At 38.5% G+C, this 18,053-nt stretch overlaps 1 protein-coding gene across 1 annotated transcript in view; it reads right to left on the bottom strand.

Annotated features, from left to right (window-relative positions):
• Positions 1 to 5,453: 5,453 nt before the first annotated feature.
• The window catches only part of SIM1 (SIM bHLH transcription factor 1), an 86,211-nt gene continuing 73,611 nt past the window's right edge, over positions 5,454 to 18,053 (bottom strand). Inside the window, exons 10-11 of the mRNA XM_058174783.1 lie at positions 12,399 to 12,804; positions 5,454 to 6,616 (exon numbers count right to left, since the gene is read on the bottom strand). Of these exons, the coding sequence (XP_058030766.1) occupies positions 5,880 to 6,616; positions 12,399 to 12,804 (1,143 nt within the window). The 3' untranslated portion in view covers positions 5,454 to 5,879. The remainder of the gene's footprint in view (positions 6,617 to 12,398; positions 12,805 to 18,053) is intronic.

Raw genomic sequence — 18,053 nt, 5'->3', positions numbered from 1 at the left:
ACTAAGCTACATGCATTAAAATAAATAATAGTTTCTTTTTTTAAATAGAGTAAATGACTACAATAATAAATGAACACATTTGCTTTTACTGTTTGAAAAAAGAAGTTACTGAATAGAGCTGAAAACTTATTATTAGCCAAATCCTGTGCAAAGTGAAGGCTATTGATTTCAACAGCTAAAGTCTACCTAATTTGGATTAGGAGCAGATTCTTTGGTTTGTATTGGACATAGAGTAGAGTTTTCCTACCTTCTGCTTTCCTCTGCAGCCACTCAATACAGAGGCACCACCAAGCCCATTCCAAAAAACTTAGAGGATCTTATAAAATAGAATGGAAATAGAAAGCAAACTGCAGAAGGAAGAATCATCCTCATATATCACCAACTTTAGACCTTATCTTTAAGCCAGTTTTCTCAACATAGCTTCCCCCCACATAGGCTGGATTACAATTCCCAAAACTCAGTCATGGCCAGAATTTAGGAGATTATAATGGGAGCACAAATCTAGGGCAACAGGTTGGAGAAAGCCAGACTATAGATCCAATGTTGCTCCTTCCAGTCATGAAGTGTAAAAATGCATCATCTTTCTACAATGAGTATATTTCTCCCACCTGAAAGTCCAACTTGGTGCACAAAACTTTTAAGTATATAAAATGCAGAAGTTGTAATTTATTTTATTTGAGGAAAGCATTGCAATACTACATAGGGAAATGGACTGAAATATGGGAGGAACTTCATTCAAATGGAATTTGCAATTCAAAATCCACAGGAAAGCTAAAATTTTAATGCCCTGTTTCAAATTCAAGCTTGAAAGATAGAGGTTGGTGGGAGGGTCAAAGGGGCCATATATCAATCAATCAAATACAGCAAGGATCCAAAATTCAAACATTTATTTTGACTTGCCCTAATACTCAGATGAAGAAAGTATCATGTTCATAGTTATCCTGTAAAATGTACGTGCTCCAAAATGATCTCCAATGTTAAAACCAATCAGGAGGGATGAAAACTTAGTGCCTACTTTTTGACAATACACAAAAGGCCATACCAGATGTTTTAAAAATATGAAGGAAAAACAAAGAGAACAGGGCCAACCAAGCATTTCTACCCAAATTCAGTTGATTTAAGATTCCTGTATTTTGCAAAAAGATTTGGCAGCTTTATGTGGTCTGCATTTAGAATGTAACACAAAAAATCTATCTACTGTATGTCAGATTAATGCTTGGTAATGGTCACAATCTGGGAAAGATATTATATAAACACATCATTGTGAAGAGATCTAGCTGAGTTTTGAGCATGGAGGTTTTCCTGAATAACATGAAAAGCATTTTAGGCCTGATGAATATTTGATACGTATGCTACTGAACCTTAACAACTTTGTTGGGATTCTTAGTCTGTTTTCATTTTTAGAAATTCTTATATTGAAATCTAAAATATTTCTACCCGGAAGTACTAGGCTGAGTGTACACTACTGTACCCTGTACACAGCTGTACATGCAGAATGGTTACGTATTACACGCTACATAGAACAGATTCTTATAAGCATAATTACTTACCTAGTAGTTATTTGTGCAAGCTGAATAAAAAAGTTGCAACCTTTAGTTGTATTATACTGAATACAGTTTGTTTCATAATGTGGAATGTGACAATCTGGATATAATTTGTAAGTTTCATCTATTAAAGAAATTAGTGATGCGCCTTGTTATGTGTCCAATATAATAATCATATGGGATTTTTAATTTTAGAATGTAAACTTATTTTTAAAATCTTTATGATCATTTTAAGCCTTCCCTTTAGAGTGACTGGAAATTATTCTTATTAATTTATATATTAGCTTTTATGCTTAATTATCCGTGCATTAATATTGTGGACCTATGATACACCAACATTTGACCTACAATGCCTTTATTTTCTCCATAGCTTTATCTAAAATTGTATGCCACATATTAAATCTATAGGCTGTTCTGCAGAATGTTGTTGTTCATTATACACACAAGTACACATCCTAAGTAAAATATTTATGATGGTGTCATTTTTAATCTTAGTGAAATCTCTTATCTTTATTAAATATAAATATATTGAATAAACCAAGAGCTATTATTGACTTGCTGATTCACAATTATTTGTTTATTCTTTTGGTAACTGTATATCTTCGCTATATATTCCTGCATTGACTGGAGTGGCAGACCTAACAGCCTACATGGCTCCTATAGTTTTTCGAAAATCAGTCAAAGCGCAAAAAAAGTAGCCGGGGCTATTATTCTGTTCTTGGATGATGCTCCTTCTCTGAATGAGAACTTTATTGATTATTAGTTATTAGTTGTTATGCTTGGAACCCAAGAGCTATGGTGTAGATCCTGAAAACATTTTACAGTACTCCCAACAGTCTGTGCTTAGACCTAGAAGACCTTTGAGGAAGTTCATACTAGACTTGTCTACATATTGCATTAAGCTTCTCTGTAAAAAAAATCATCATTATTGTTATTATGGGCAGATAGGGGGGAAGTGAAGCACAAATATTTACTTATGTAAGTAAAAATGAAATACTGCACAATTTTACTTTGCTAGAAAACCTCCTAGATTTTTAAAAATATGGTGGTTGGGAGTAGCCAGTACTTTTTCAAAGTACTTTCACTGTCTTGAGATGAACCTGTTAAGGATTTGCACATGCACATTTCTAAATTAAGTTCAGGAGGAAAGCTTTTAAATAATCTAGCTGAAATAAATAAGCTTAATGTTGGCTGGATCATAGCTACTATTTGCTATACCAGGGGTCTCCAACCTTGGTCCCTTGGTGTATCCCTTGGTATATCCCTTGGTGTATCCCTTGGTGTATCCTAGTCCCTACCAGGGGTCTCCAACCTTGGTCCCTTTAAGACTTGCGGACTTCAACTCCCAGAGTCCCTCAATCAGAAGTCCACAATCTTAAAGGGACCAAGATTGGAGACCCCACTGCTATACTAACCCCATGTGTCTACTTGTACTTAACCATGGAACAAACATTCCCTGGCAACATGTTTTCTCTGCTCTCTTCCCATGATGTTATCTTAATCCTTTCCCCAACCCATGTGTGAGATTTTTTTCCCTGCTAATGATGTACAGTAACTTCTGCAATACACTCGTCCCATTATTATACCACAATAATAGTACTGGAAACAAGCTTTATATAACTCCAGTGAGGCCATGAAAATTATGTAAGTCAGCATAGGGTTACTGGCCTTGTTCTCAGCTATTCTAGTATTAAAGAAACATCCCCTTTTTTATTGTGACACTATCCAACAATAGCCTCAATTCAGTTTGGTTTTATCTTTGAACCTGAATGTAATTACTGTGCCTGGAAACAAAAGGAAGAGAAACAGTATAGGGATTAGCAATGAGGACAATAAGTGTCATGTCAGTATGTTTTTCTGTCAACTCAAAGATAGTCTTTGCTTGGTGGGGAAAAAACCACAAGCAGTACCCTTGGTCTTAGATCCAACTTTCTCTCCAAAAAAACTAAATATTTATAGTTTTCTTTATGCTTCTAACTACTTAACTTTATGCCGCTCTGAGCTGAACCCACACGTTTATCAATGCCCTTCATAGATCTTATTCAATTGCGTAAATAAAGTAATAATTCCATCTAAACATTTTTATAGTGTCTTCTTGATTTTGGTAAGACCAACTTTCACATTTGTGACTTCAAATGAAAGCTATAATGCCAGCCATCTTCTAACAGTTTCACTGATTATAACTCATCTTGCTTTTAAACATCTGTATCTGCAGATACAAGGTGTTTCTCTGCCAACACTGAAATTTAGGAAAAACAGACTGGAATAATTCCATCCACATACAGATTTCAAGTTGGAGAACTTTGATGAAGATTAAATACAACAATCTTAGTAAATAATCTTTCTCTAAACCATAGGAATCTGTTGCTAACCATAATATCAAAAATGTTGAGAACTCAATGGTACTGTAGTTCAGCAGCACCTGGAGGCTACAGTACTCTATCACTGTGGAAAATTGCATTAAGTCTTGCTTATGCGTTATATCCAATTTAACAGATCACTGCCTTTTGCAGAATGCTGCAATTTAAAATACTAAGAGAATGCGACAGCACTGAAAACAAAAGACTATCGTGTGAGAAATACCTGAGTTCCCTATGTAATTGAGGAGCCATAACACATTTATTCAATTACAATATATTTTCTGGTTGATTTCAATTAATTTATCTCTACTGATCCCATGGTTATGTCATAAAAGTAAAATTACCTGTAACCTTTCAGGTACTCCTGGATTTCAGTTCCAATAAGCCCCAGCCTGCTCATGTATTGCAGAAGGACATTTAATCCAACATCTGGTTGCCTATAACTATACCATTTATGCTGTTACATTTTGTGACATATGTAGCCAAATATAACAGAACAGGTTCTCATGGTGTCTACCCATATTCAGCCCCTAGTCCTACTTCATATTACTTTGGAACAAGCACTATTGAATGAATGAACGAACGAACGAACTTGCTCTTCTGAAACATACTGGGCATTCAAATTGCAATTTTTGATCTTTTGACAAGCAAAATCAATGGGGAAGTCAGCTTCACTTAACAACTGTGTCACTAACATTGGAGCTCTTCTAATCCAGTCTGCTGCTCAAGCAGGAGATGCTATACTATTTCAGGTAAGTGACTGACTAGTCTTTTCTTAAAAACCTCCAGTCATGAAGTGCCCACGATTTCTGAAGGTTAATTCAGAATCTGTTGGTTAATTGTCCTCACCGTTAGGAAGTTTCTCCTTAATTCTAGGTTGCTTCTCTCTTTGATTAGTTTCCAATCATTGCTTCTTGTCCTGCCCTCTGGTGCTTTGGAGAATAATTTGACCCCCTTTTCTTTGTGGAAGCCTCTCAAATACTGGAATATTGCTATCATGTCTCCTTCTTTTCTTTAGACTATCCAAACCTAAAACCGGCAGCCATTTTCTCTTTTGTTATGTTCTGATGTTTTCATAACAAGTTGCTCAAGAAACTCTGTCCTTGTTCCATGTCCACCTATCTACCACTTCTTCATTAGGGCTTTCCTAGTTTACCAACAAATTGAACTTCTAATGTAATCAGCTTTCAAAAGTGCTCTTTCCTCCAAACCTATGCCATTATATCACTTCCAATATACCCACTTTCCCCTCATGTTGTATCTCTCTTAAAATATGGCCTCTACAGCCAGCCTTCTTGACAACCTACAACTGTTGTACAGCACACAAATCTTTAAATCCAGCACTTCTAAGCTGCTATATTAACACTCTAACTTTTAATTGGCAATCTTTGTGGCCAACAGGGAATTATTAAGGAACATTAAATAACTCAAAATGTTTTGCATTCTGCTTTGTGTGTGTGTGTGTGTGTGTGTGTGTATGTATATATGCCTCTATGTCTGTGTATGTTTCTGAACGTATATGTGTGTGTGCATTTTTTGCATAAGCACATACACATATATATTCAGTGCATAGTGGTCTTGCTTTATTAAGGCCTGAGAAATACCAGTAACTTATATAGATTTTCCTTAACTAGTTCATCATGCATGTCCATGCAAGCAAAATGGCTAATTTTGCATAGCCAGAGCGCTCCCAACTTAGATCTCCTTCACAATGTGGTACTAGCTTTATGGTTTGATTTTATTTTCTTTACCTTAACCTTGAGGCCAATGCATTTGAAACAGCAATTGGGATAAACCAACACTCAACACTACAAGAACTCTTTTAGTGCACTGTAGCTCATCAAATGTTGGTTGCAACAAGAATTTTAAAACTTATGTGCCTGTGGTTATTACTCTGTAAAGATACTTTTCCTAGGACGACCTTAAAAAGAGGGTGAGGTGGGGTGGAGTGGGGTGGGGAAGAGAGAAAGGCCCATCAGCTCCCATTGGTTATTATAACAGATGTCCCCTTGTGTCCCTGGGCTGGATCTTGCTGCATCCGTAGGTGAGAAGTCACATCAAAGTGTGATCCATTGCAACCCAAAGAATAGTTCCTAATCGTTTCACTGTCATAAAGGTGCTCCAGAGCAAATCCTGTTAAGGTGTAGGCATGCTTATCAAAGTATTGCCTATGGGAAGTGTAATAATTGGGAGAACTTGTGGGCTGATGGTCCCCTGGTGTCTGATGTGGGGACACGTCAGAATGAAAATAGTCTTTAGCCAAGAGCAAGCCTGATTTAGACATTCGATCAGACCCAGGACTGTTTATTCTAGATAGCGTTGTGGGGCTGTTGTCATAGTCGTTCTCCTGTGGGCTCATCAGTTTCCCATCCCGTTGTTGCTGTGTGTGTTCACAAGGAGGTGTAGTGGTGATGCTGGGGACTCGGCAGGCCTCTCTCAGCTGTTGCTGCTGATGGTAGTTTGTAAAACAAACAGAGTGCTTTTTCCCAGCTCCGTTCATGGAAACCAGCTGATCAGGGGTAGATTTCCGCTGCTGTAGCCTGTTCTCTTCTTCTTTAATCATTTGCTGAGTCGCTCTAATTAGAGTCTCGATTTTGCTGGGCTCATGTGGGCTGCCCTGATACTGCTCAGAGTGGTATCGGTCCCCTGACTCACTAGCCGAACCAGGATCTGGGGAACTAACCACACTTTCTTCATCCCAGTGCCCTCGTCCTAAAAAAAACAATGAGCAAAACAAAGAGTATAAATAACGAACAGTGGATTTTGCACCAAATCAGAACTGATGACCTCCTAAAGACAAAATAACAGTATTTAAGCCATTTACAACCACATCAAGCTCTAGCATATATCTTGGCCCACATTGACTTACTGCCAATATTGTATCTATGTTAGCAGGATTCTCTTGTCAAGTTCAGATTCAGCTGAGAAACCCCTTGTCTCCTGACTTTGAGCCTTCTCACTTTGGATGTCTGAATTCACAGAAATCATCAAAGCTTCACTCCTTCCCTGTTTCTGTTTGAGGATGTCTCTGTAACATATCACTGTATCTTCCTACTTTGTATACGAACTATAATGCTTACAGAAAAAAACCATTATTATTATTATTATTATTATTATTATTATTATTATTATTATTATTATTATTATTATTATTATTATTATTATTATTATTATTATTATTATTATTTAAATTTTTTACCGCCCTTCTCCCGAGGGACTCAGGGTGGTTTACAGCCAAAATAAAAACGACAGCAATATACACATAAAACCATGAATTAAAAAACTTATTACACAATTGGCCAAATTAAAACATTAAAATAAAACCCCATAAATTATAAAATATTAAAACATTAAAACTAATTAAAATCCTATGCCAGTCCTGCGCGAACAAACAAATAGGTCTTCAGCTCGCGGCGAAAAGTCCAAAGGTCCGGCAGTTGACGAAGTCCAGGGGGAAGTTCGTTCCAAAGGGTGGGAGCCCCCACAAAGAAGGCCCTCCCCCTGGGGGCCGCCAGCCGACATTGCTTGGCGGACGGTATCCTAAGGAGTCCCTCTCTGTGCGAGCGTACAGGTCGGTGGGAGGCATTCGGTAACAGCAGGCAGTCCCGTAAGTACCCTGGCCCTAAGCCATGGAGCGCTTTAAAGGTAGTCACCAAAACCTTGAAGTGCACCCGAAAGACCACAGGTAGCCAGTGCAGACTGCACAGGAGTGGTGTTACATGGGAGCAACGTGTGGCTCCCATTATCACCTGCGCAGCTGCATTCTGAACCAACTAGAGCCTCCAGGTGCTCTTCAAGGGGAGCCCCATGTAGAGAGCATTGCAGTAATCCAAGCGAGAGGTAACCAGAGCATGAGTGACCATGCATAAGGCATCCCGGTCAAGGAAGGGGCGCAACTGGCGAACCAGGCGAACCTGGTAAAAAGCCCTCCTGGCGACGGTCGTCAGATGATCTTCGAAAGACAACCGCCCATCCAGGAGGACACCCAAGTTGCGCACCCTTTCCACTGGGGCCAATGATTCGCCCCCAACAGTCAGCCACGGCTGCAGCTGGCTGTACCGGGGTGCCGGCATCCACAGCCACTCCGTCTTGGAGGGATTGAGTTTGAGCCTGTTTCTCCCCATCCAGACCCGTACAGCTTCCAGACACCGGGACAGCACTTCGATAGCTTCGTTGGGATGGCCTGGGGTGGAAAAGTACAGCTGCGTATCGTCAGCGTACAGTTGGTACCTCACCCCAAAGCCATTGATGATCTCACCCAGCAGCTTCATATAGATGTTGAACAGGAGAGGTGAGAGAATCGACCCCTGCGGCACCCCATATGTGAGGGGCCTCGCGGTCGATCTCTGCCCTCTTGCCAACACCGTCTGCGACCGGTCAGAGAGATAGGAGGAGAACCACCGATAAACGGTGCCTCCCACTCCCAAACTCCCTAACCGGTGCAGCAGGATACCATGGTCGATGGTATCAAAAGCCACTGAGAGATCTAATAGGACCAGGGCAGAGGAGCAACCCCTGTCCCTGGCCCTCCAGAGATCAACCAAAGCCATCTCTGTACTGTACCCGGGTCGGAAGCCAGACTGGAACGGGTCTAGATAGACAGATTCATCCAGGTATTGGGGTAATTGACGTGCCACCACACTCTCAACAACCTTCACCACAAAGCAAAGGTTGGAGACCGGATGATAATTTCCTAAAAAAGCCGGGTCCAGGGAGGGCTTCTTGAGGAGGGGCCTCACCACCGCCTCTTTCAAGGCGGCGGGGAAAACCCCCTCCATCAAAGAAGCATTGATAATCCCCTGGAGCCAGCCTCGTGTCACCTCCTGTGTGACCAGCACCAACCAGGAGGGGCACGGGTCCAATAAACATGTGGTGGCATTCAACCGCCCCAACAACCTGTCCATGTCCTCGGAAGTCACAGGGTCAAATCCACCCCAAATAGTCTCAACAAGACGTGTCTCCAGCCTCTCACCTGGATCTACCCAATGTTGATCCAATCCGTCCCGAAGCTGAACGATTTTATCGTATAGATAACCACTAAACTCCTCGGCACGGTCCTGCAAGGGGTCATCCCGCACTTCCTGTTGAAGGAGGGAACGGGTCACCCGAAACAGGGCCGCCGGGCGGTTATCTGCCGACGCAATGAGGGAGATAAATGAGAAAAATGAGAAAAACCATGTGCTGCTTGAGAAAGGAGAATGCATAGAGATACATATATTTTATAAATTTTTAAATATATGTACAATATATTTATTGCCTCTGTGGCTCAGAGTGCTAATGCAGTCTGTTATTAACAGCAGCTGCCTGCAATTACTGCAGGTTCTAGTCCCACCAGGTCCAAGGTTGACTCAGCCTTCCATCCTTTATAAGGTAGGTAAAATGAGGACCCAGATTGTTGGGGGCAATAAGTTGACTTTGTATATAAATATACAAATAGAATGAAGACTATTGCTAACATAGTGTAAGCCGCCCTGAGTCTTCGGAGAAGGGCGGGATATAAATGCAAATAAAAAATAATTTAAAAAAATAACTAAAACAAAAGTGACATCTATAACTCCACATCTGCTACCATCTGCTACTATAATATAACTGGTTCTAATTCTCCGTTATTGGTTTCCGGTCCTTTATCAATGGTGGGTTCTCAGTTAATTTCCCCCTACATTTGCAATGGCTAGAATTCCAAGTCTTTTCCACAGCTTTGGGCACCAAAGTGCTATCATGCCATTTCCCTGACTCAACCAATCCATATCAAAACATCATCTTCAAATCACAACACAGGACAAAAGGTTAATAGTAAATGTGGTGAAGAATCTTCATTAGCACATATTCCATGGGATTTAGTCTATGTATCTATCAGGGTAGTTCCATATGGTATAAAGAAAAAAGTGTCCCTTTGCCTCTGTCTTTATTGCTATATTATCACTATATTATAATTTCAAATATGCTGGCTCTGTAAACTGCTTAGAAAGGACTGTCAAGCACTATGAAGTTTTATGTAAGTCTAGATGCTATTGCTATTATAATTTCTCCATTTATCTAGAAAAAGAGACTGGGTTCAACTCATGGGAAAATTTGGTTTTGCAAACTTTCATCCCTGCTTAGCTCCTAATTGATTCATAGTTAGCAGTGGCCAGCAGAGCCTGTGAACTCTCTGCAGCTGGTTTCCTATGCAGAAAGCATAAGGAAGAATCGTCCCAAAGGGAATCTCATTCGACTTTCCCTAAGATAGTTCCTACATGACTGACTGCTTATCGCCACATGCACAATGCTTCTAGGTTTTTTTTTCCAGCATTAGCATGCAGTTCAAATAAATGTCAGAGTGCTATTATCCCTAACCATCAGCTGCCTAGTACAAGTTCTCCAGAAGGTATCCCTAATACCAAGCAAAAGAAAACATTTTAAAAAATCTTGCAATATCCCAATTTTTGGCAATCCCACACAAGACCTCATGAGATCTCACATGAGAATATGAAAATATCACACTATTTCAGGTTATATTAGCAGAATATTATGACCGTATATCATCTCTTGACATTTCAAGTTTTTTTCTCCCTTAATGGCTGGGTAGCTGCAAAACCATGTGCTGGTATATAGGGACAAAAAAGATTGCTGTCTCTTGTACTAATAACATATGCCTGCACAGTGCACAAAGCATAAATGTGAACATAATATAAAGGAAAGAATGTATTTACATCAAAAGCACCTGAAAATTTAAAAATTCAAATCAAGTGATGCCACTTAGTTTTGTTTTGAAATGCTTCTTTGTAAGCCAGGCAGAGATGCAACGTATCTTTTCAACATATATTAGCATTTGTATTCAGAATCAAATGACATAAGTTTGTCTAGTCACGTTCAGTGTCTTATGAATTACACAATCAATTATTGGTTCACAATAACTCTTGGATTGCACAATAACTCTTACCAATGAAATTCATTTTTAACTTAAATTACTTCCACTCCTATTAATGTTTATAGACTGATGATACAAAATTCAATGACTCTTAAGAAAGAAAAAAAACCTGCTAAATTGAATCCACTAATGTTCATAACAAATTGGTAGTTCAGGCTTTCTAACAGCAGCTGAAGCTGATTTTGTAGCCATATAACGAAATTGCTGAATCAGGAATTATAGTGCTTTTGTGTATATTTCAATATATCTAATGAGACAGACACTAACTATTGAAATGTTTTCTATTTTAAAGATATTTAATGCTGCACTTGTAAGCAAGGAACTCAGCAAAAGACATTGAACAGTGTGTGAAAAAGAGCAAATTCTATCTTGTAGTAATAGCACAACACTAGTAATATCACAATAATATACAACAAGTCTTTTATAAATAAAAGTATTTAGCACAACCTCTGGATATGATAAGACACTGCTTTTTCTAAGAATGTCAACTCAAGTCAAGGTTCAAATATTATACCTATTTATTTGTGATTCAATTACCTGTTTCAGATGTCTGGATGCCTACTTATATACTCTAGCTCAGCATTCCAAATTAAGCTGTGTTTCTATAGTTTTGCAAGTCTCTTATACCAAAAGCTTGGACCTGATGTTTTAAACTGTTCTGACAGTCCTCAAAACTTACTGTTAACCTAAGTTCTGATGCTGGCCTAGCATTAATCAATGCATCCAAGCCCTTTCTTAATGGGGAGCAATGATGGCAATTGCCTATGCACCATGGACATCATCAGAACCATGCTTCGGTCTTTTGGATTTCTTCATGCGCTCTATTGACTTTAATGAACAAAAAAAAATGGATCCAGTAAAAACAAGGGAAGGGTCAACAAAGGAACATTCTTGGCACTTGGTGTCTTGAAAAATTTTGGTAGGTCTCTCTGTATGGAATACTACCTAAAGTTTGGTCTTTCAGCTTCTCCCTTTACAGTTTCGTTGTTTTCAGTATTAAGTATCTAAACTACTTTTTGTTCCCTTCTCAACAAATCTAACCTTTCTTGGATTTGATCATAAATTTGTTAGATTTTAACATTTCTTAGCTAAGTATTTGCATAAATAATCCATTAAATGAAGATATATTTTGAAAAGAGGCTTTCCTATTCATCCTATCCCATCCCATCCCATCCTATCATATCATATCCTAATCAAGAAGGCCAACACAACATTTCTTACCTGGTTGAGAGGCAATGTGTAGAGAGCTTCTAATCTGCAGATAATCCCTATAACTACATTTTAAAGTTTCAAGAACATATTAACTCTTAGCTGATACCCAGTGCACATAAATTCAATTTTATATAGGTTTTAAAATAGGGCTAGTGCTTAAAACTCTATCTAACTTTTAAATAATTTTTGGCAGTCATGAAAAAAGAGAAAATATACTGTATCTGTAACAATATGAGGCCTAGTAACTACAGCAGCTATAGAACAAATATCTCTAAATTGCCTGTAAACTGAGAGGGGAAATGCAAACACATTTTTAATCTCTGGGTCAAGGTTGCTTACACAAGCAATAGTTCAGGTTGGTTTACAACTTACCATGAATCCTGTGAATGGATGTTATGTGTGGCATGTTGCTTTCATAGGCTTCTCGGCTCTCAGGAGAAGATTTGGTTAGTGGAAGGCCAGATCGAGAACCCCACCATGCTTCCCTTCCAGGCTGTGGTGTGCCAAGAAAGTACCGACCAGCCTCACACCTGCCCCCTTCACAGGTTTGATTTTGGAAGTGTCTATCATCCGCTAACCTAGAATGGTCAACTGCAAAACCATAGCAGAGGGCACCGCGATCCGAATATTGTCTATAGGCACAGGAAACATCATGATGCTGAGAGTTTGGTCTTTCAGTGGGATCCATTAATTGTGGAGATGCAGTGTCAGTCAGTGGACTTCCACCCCACTGGCTTTCATGATCAGATTCAGATCTTTCTGTATGAAACCCAGAATACTGCTGGATAAAAGAAAGGGGGGAAGAGAAGAAGAAATTAAGGGTAGATAAGTGCTGATCATTAATTTGATTTTCAAGACCAGGTGCAAATCAGTGTTCCTGAATAAAAAAATATCTACATGCAGTTATGTGTAATATCACACAACCGGCTTGTGAATCAGGAGGTTTTTTCTTTAATTGTTTGCTCAGTGCATATCCACCTCTATTTCATTCTTCCTGAAAATACCTATTATGGAAATCAAATGGAGCTACATTCTCTTTTCAGTTGTAACCCCACTGGAAAGCCATCTCCAGCCTCTTCTGCATTTTGCAATAGCTTTTCATTACAAAGCTATAATTTATCTCGTGAGGCTGCCATTATACATACCAGCTTGCATTCATTTCTGCTGCAGCAAGTAGACTTCTTTAAGCAGCTTACTGGATCATTAAAGCTTTTCGTTCTACTATTTATCAAATGGACACTCTCACGATATGCTGGTCCTGCCTTTGCCATCATTCTCATTCATGAGGATTTTAGACCAACACATCTCAGGGCATTGAGCTGATGAAGGCATCGTCTCTGAAATTTTATCCACTGAAAAATGTCCTGCTTGGTTTAATCACCTTCAGTAGGGAAGAACAGATTGGTCTTTCCATTCATCAATCAATCAATCAATCCATTCCATCCATTTTATTTACAACTGAAAACAACTTACAAATATTTGTATGTGTGTATTTCTAGCATGAAGTTTTTCGAAACATGTGTCCTTTATCATACTTTACCCTAATATGTGGAGTTCATATTTTATTCATTTACTTTAGAGACTTACATGTCCATCTAATCCTAACCCTTATGTGTCATAACTATGGGTAGTTCACTGCAACAGTAATAAAAACGTAAAAGAAACAATATCCACGCACCTCAGTCTCCAAAAAACAACTCTTGGTGCCCTAAAACAATCCTGCCTAATACATAAACAATCCTAGTCACTGGGATTCAGTCTCATCCTATCCAGTGGTGGGATTCAAGTAATTTAACAACTGGTTCTCTGCCCTAATGATTTCTTCCAACAACCAGTTCACCAAACTGCTCAGAAAGTTAACAACCGGTTCTCCCGAAGTGGTGCGAACTGGCTGAATCCCACCACCGATCCTATCCCAACAACTGGGGAACGCGGTCTTTTTAAGGCCTTCGGAAAGATAGTAAATGGAGAATCTGCTGGATTTTGGCAGACAGGACAGAGGTCATGGAAACCTCCAGGTCCAAGATAGATATAATCTGTCTATGGTAAGGGTCTAATGTTAACATTCCTCCAACCCAAATCACAATATTACTGCACTGAGACAAAAAACTCTTCAGATCTCTACAAGTGTTTGATGTTTTGAAAAAACTGCATCACAAAATTCGGAACAACATGAAACCTAAAATATTTCAACCTACATATTAATTTGGGAGGTCCAGGTCAAATCTATTCAAACTGGAATTCATGAAAAATGCTGCTCCAGTGAGTTTTACATTTAAACTCCTCAGATTAAATGGCAACAAACTAAAATGCTATTTCCCATCCCAAATATTAATATGTAAAACCAGAAACATATTTTGTGAAACATTCCTGACTTCTCACCTGCAAGCAATCGTTTTTAAATTCCTTCTGTCATACTATTCCTCAGCATGCATTATTGCTAACAGGATTACTTATCCCAAGTTCTTCAGAACGAATATTTAGAATTACCTATTTTTACAGGATAGCATCATGTATTATTGTAAGCAGTTTTATACAAGTATCTTCTCTAGTTTTAATCAATACTTAATTCATGGTGTGCATGTGTGTGTGGGGGGGGGCGACTTGTCAAAAAGTCAGAAAAATGGTTTCAACAGCTTGATTGACACATTGGGATTTTGATTGTATGGCTGCATCCCCCATTTTGACTTTTTTCCACTCTCCCCATCTCTGCTTCTGGGTTGGATCCACTGAAAATGGAATCCCTTGGAAATCTGCTTTATGTATCTGGAGGAAACCTTTCTCTTCACCCAATATTTTTACAGTTTAGATGGATTTTGCTTTCTTCTGTCAATGAAATATTGAGACTTATTCTCAAGCAGCCCTAGAATAAGCACGGCTAAAAGACCATCTTGTTATCAAATATTAACTGATTTTTATACTGCCTTTGCTGATGCTAATGGTCAAAGTAGAAGTCAAACCAGAATTTTTCTTATTGGGCATGATGGATGGCAAATACAATAAAAATGTAACCTACTTAACATTGCATATATTAACCGCGGCAAGATTAGTATTTGCTCAAAAATGGAAGTGTAAAGAAATGCCCTCATAAGAAGAGGTAATAAGCAAAATTTACAACTGTGCAGAGATAGACAGACTTATTTTAGAAGTCAAAGACAAAGGTGAATCAAGGTATTATGAGGCCTGGATTTTATGACTGGCTTGATAGGAGGAAGAATGTCAAAAACAAGAGATAACGAATGTCTGGGAATGTAGATATCAATGCATATTGTACTTGTGAGTGTATAATAGGTTTATTAAATATGTATTTAGTTGTAGGGGTAGTAGTAATATAGTATATACTTGATATATAAGGAATTAGGAGATATGTATATTTGTATATAGACTAAGGAATATATGATTTAGTAACTTGAGCTTGATGTAAATGTTAGAAACCAGAGATGTAGAGCAATGTCCATTGTTTTTGTTTGTTTGTTTTTAAAACAAATAACATTTTTCTAATTAAAAAAAAAAGAAATATTGAGACTTATTCTCAAGCAGCCCTAGAATAAGCACAGCTAAAAGGTCATCTTGTTATCAAATATTAACTGATTTTTATACAGCCTTTGACTGATTTTCAGTATTTGTCCTATCTTCCCCTCACGTGAAGATATCTGAATCAGAAACCATTAACACAGGAACAATTCACTAAGATTTACATCTCCTTAAGCCCGCTCTAATTAAAATGTGCCAAAACAAAAAACAAAAAACCAAGCCTTGTTTTGGTCTAAGTGACATGGTGTTGTTAAATTTAATGTCTTGCTTTGACTGGCCTTGTCTAAGATGGAAGGATGAAGGCACAACACTGGAGAGGAAGAAGACTAAACCGAATGGTATGAAAAAAGGGAACAGCATCAGAACCCAACATGCATGAACTTAAATGAGAAAGTTGATCTTTGGTCAAAGGACAAGCACAAAGGGGTTACCACTCAGCTTCAGATGACATTTGGCAGAAAATATGCAGGGAGATGGGGAAGCTTTTTCAACCATATTTGGAAGTGGTTTCATTTCATTTTTTTTCCCCACATCGTAATTCCTACAAATTTTAATGTAGCTTGTCTAGTCAAATTACAAGGCAAGGACCGGGGCAAACGCTAAGAGTTTACTTGGCTAGGAATTATGCCTGAAATCAATTAGTGCCTTCTCAAACTGAAAAGGCCCCTAGCACTCAAGGAGTTAATATAATCTATTTCTGACCATGTTTAGTCACCAAGTGCTTCCCGGTGCAGAACAATTCCAACAAAGATGGATCATTAGATGCTGACAAAGAAGGGCTGACAATTCCTGAAAGATGATCTGACATTCAGTGCCATTATTAGAATCCTGAAAGTTCTATTCATCCAAGAAAATCTTCAAGAATACTTAATTTTAGGGATCAGCTGAAGAGACATCCTGGAATGTATATTTTTCCTCAATGGTCACGCAAACAGAATTTTTGATTAATAGAAATAATATAGCTTCTAGTCAATGTATATAAGTGGCAGCTCATAAGCCCTAAGGGAACTTAGTTATGAATTCAAAGAAATGTTTTTAATCCATCTGCTTTTATTTTGAGAAAAAGAAGCTGCAAAATTCTGGAATCTCTTTGCAAAAAACAGATCTGGAGGACAACAGTGGAAGAGAAGGATTATCAGAACTTGAGAATGATGAAGCTTCATTCAAAACACTTTATTTTTCAGATACATGAACCAAAGTGGGGACCTTGTTCAAATCAGCAAAATGAACCAGGTGGCTTTGGAGCACTGGGTAGATTTTTTTAATTTAATAGTTTTCTGTTGATTTTGGTACTGTGTCAGGCAATGTATAAAGTTACAACATACTTCATATGAAGGATATTGTGAGGGGGTTGCATGGCAGATGCCAACAGATATCTTAGAGCACCAAACATGTTACTAGGCACAAGCCTAGTAAGCTTTATTTTCTTTACAAAGTGTATCGTATGTGGGGGACAGGTTAAGTCAAGCATTGACTCGAAAGTTTATTGTTTTTCGAATAATGTGATAATGTCTATCAATCTTATTTGTTTTGTGTCAGCCTCCATGATACTGCATCCAATTATGCCAGTCTTTTCCTGCCTCTACTAATTAATCAACTAAGAGAACATTACTAGCAAGTTCTAATCAGCATACAACTGAATTCTGCCAGGGTTGAGGTGATCTAGTCCCAAAGAGGCCAAACTTTATCATTATGTCCTGCCCAGCTGGTGCCCCATCAAAGCTAGTGAGGAAAAGGCGAAGCCAGGTTTACAAATGTTCTCATCTCCCAGCATCCTGCCCCCAGATCCAAAGTTCAAAAGGAAGACTATCCTGTCCCATGGGCAGTCTCTGGCATTTGACTGTTTAGAAAAGCAGATGAAAAAGTAAGTGCTTACCATTTTTTTTACCAGTTTTTAAACATTTCATAAAAAAAAAAAAAGGTTAGGACAGTTGCTGCATTAGTTCAATAAGCTCAGCCTATGCTCTTTTCTGAATAATCTGGAGACTGCTGTTCTTACTTCATTCCTTCTATGACTGCCTATAGGGGGATCTTTCAAAAATGTACCCTTGAAAATTGACAGGTTTTTTTATCCATTTTTTCAGAAGGAGGAGGAGACAGAGGAAGGAGGAGGAGGAGGAGGAGGAGGAGGAGGAGGAGGAGGAGGAGGAGGAGAAGAAGAAGAAGAAGAAGAAGAAGAAGAAGAAGAAGAAGAAGAAGAAGAAGAAGAAGAAGAAGAAGAAGAAGAAGAAGAAGAAGAAGAAGAAGAAGAAGAAGAAGAAGAAAGAAGAAGAAGAAATGTTGATGTTTCCCTTTGAACATTGCCTAGGAACATTTTAAAAAAATCAAATCTCAAGATGGATGAAATGGAATGGGTTTCCTCTTGGGGCTTGAATCATAAACTTTAATTAAACCAGTCTGTCTTTCAATCTTGAATTAGAATCAAAACAGTCTGCACAAGCCTACTTTATAGCAACCTGGTGGGAATAAATTGAACCCAATTCCAGGCTTTTG

This window comes from Ahaetulla prasina, chromosome 1 (genome assembly GCF_028640845.1).
Source record: "Ahaetulla prasina isolate Xishuangbanna chromosome 1, ASM2864084v1, whole genome shotgun sequence".
Lineage (NCBI taxonomy): Eukaryota > Metazoa > Chordata > Lepidosauria > Squamata > Colubridae > Ahaetulla > Ahaetulla prasina.
Note: the sequence above shows the minus strand (reverse complement) of the source record. Positions and strands in the feature narration are given on the sequence as shown.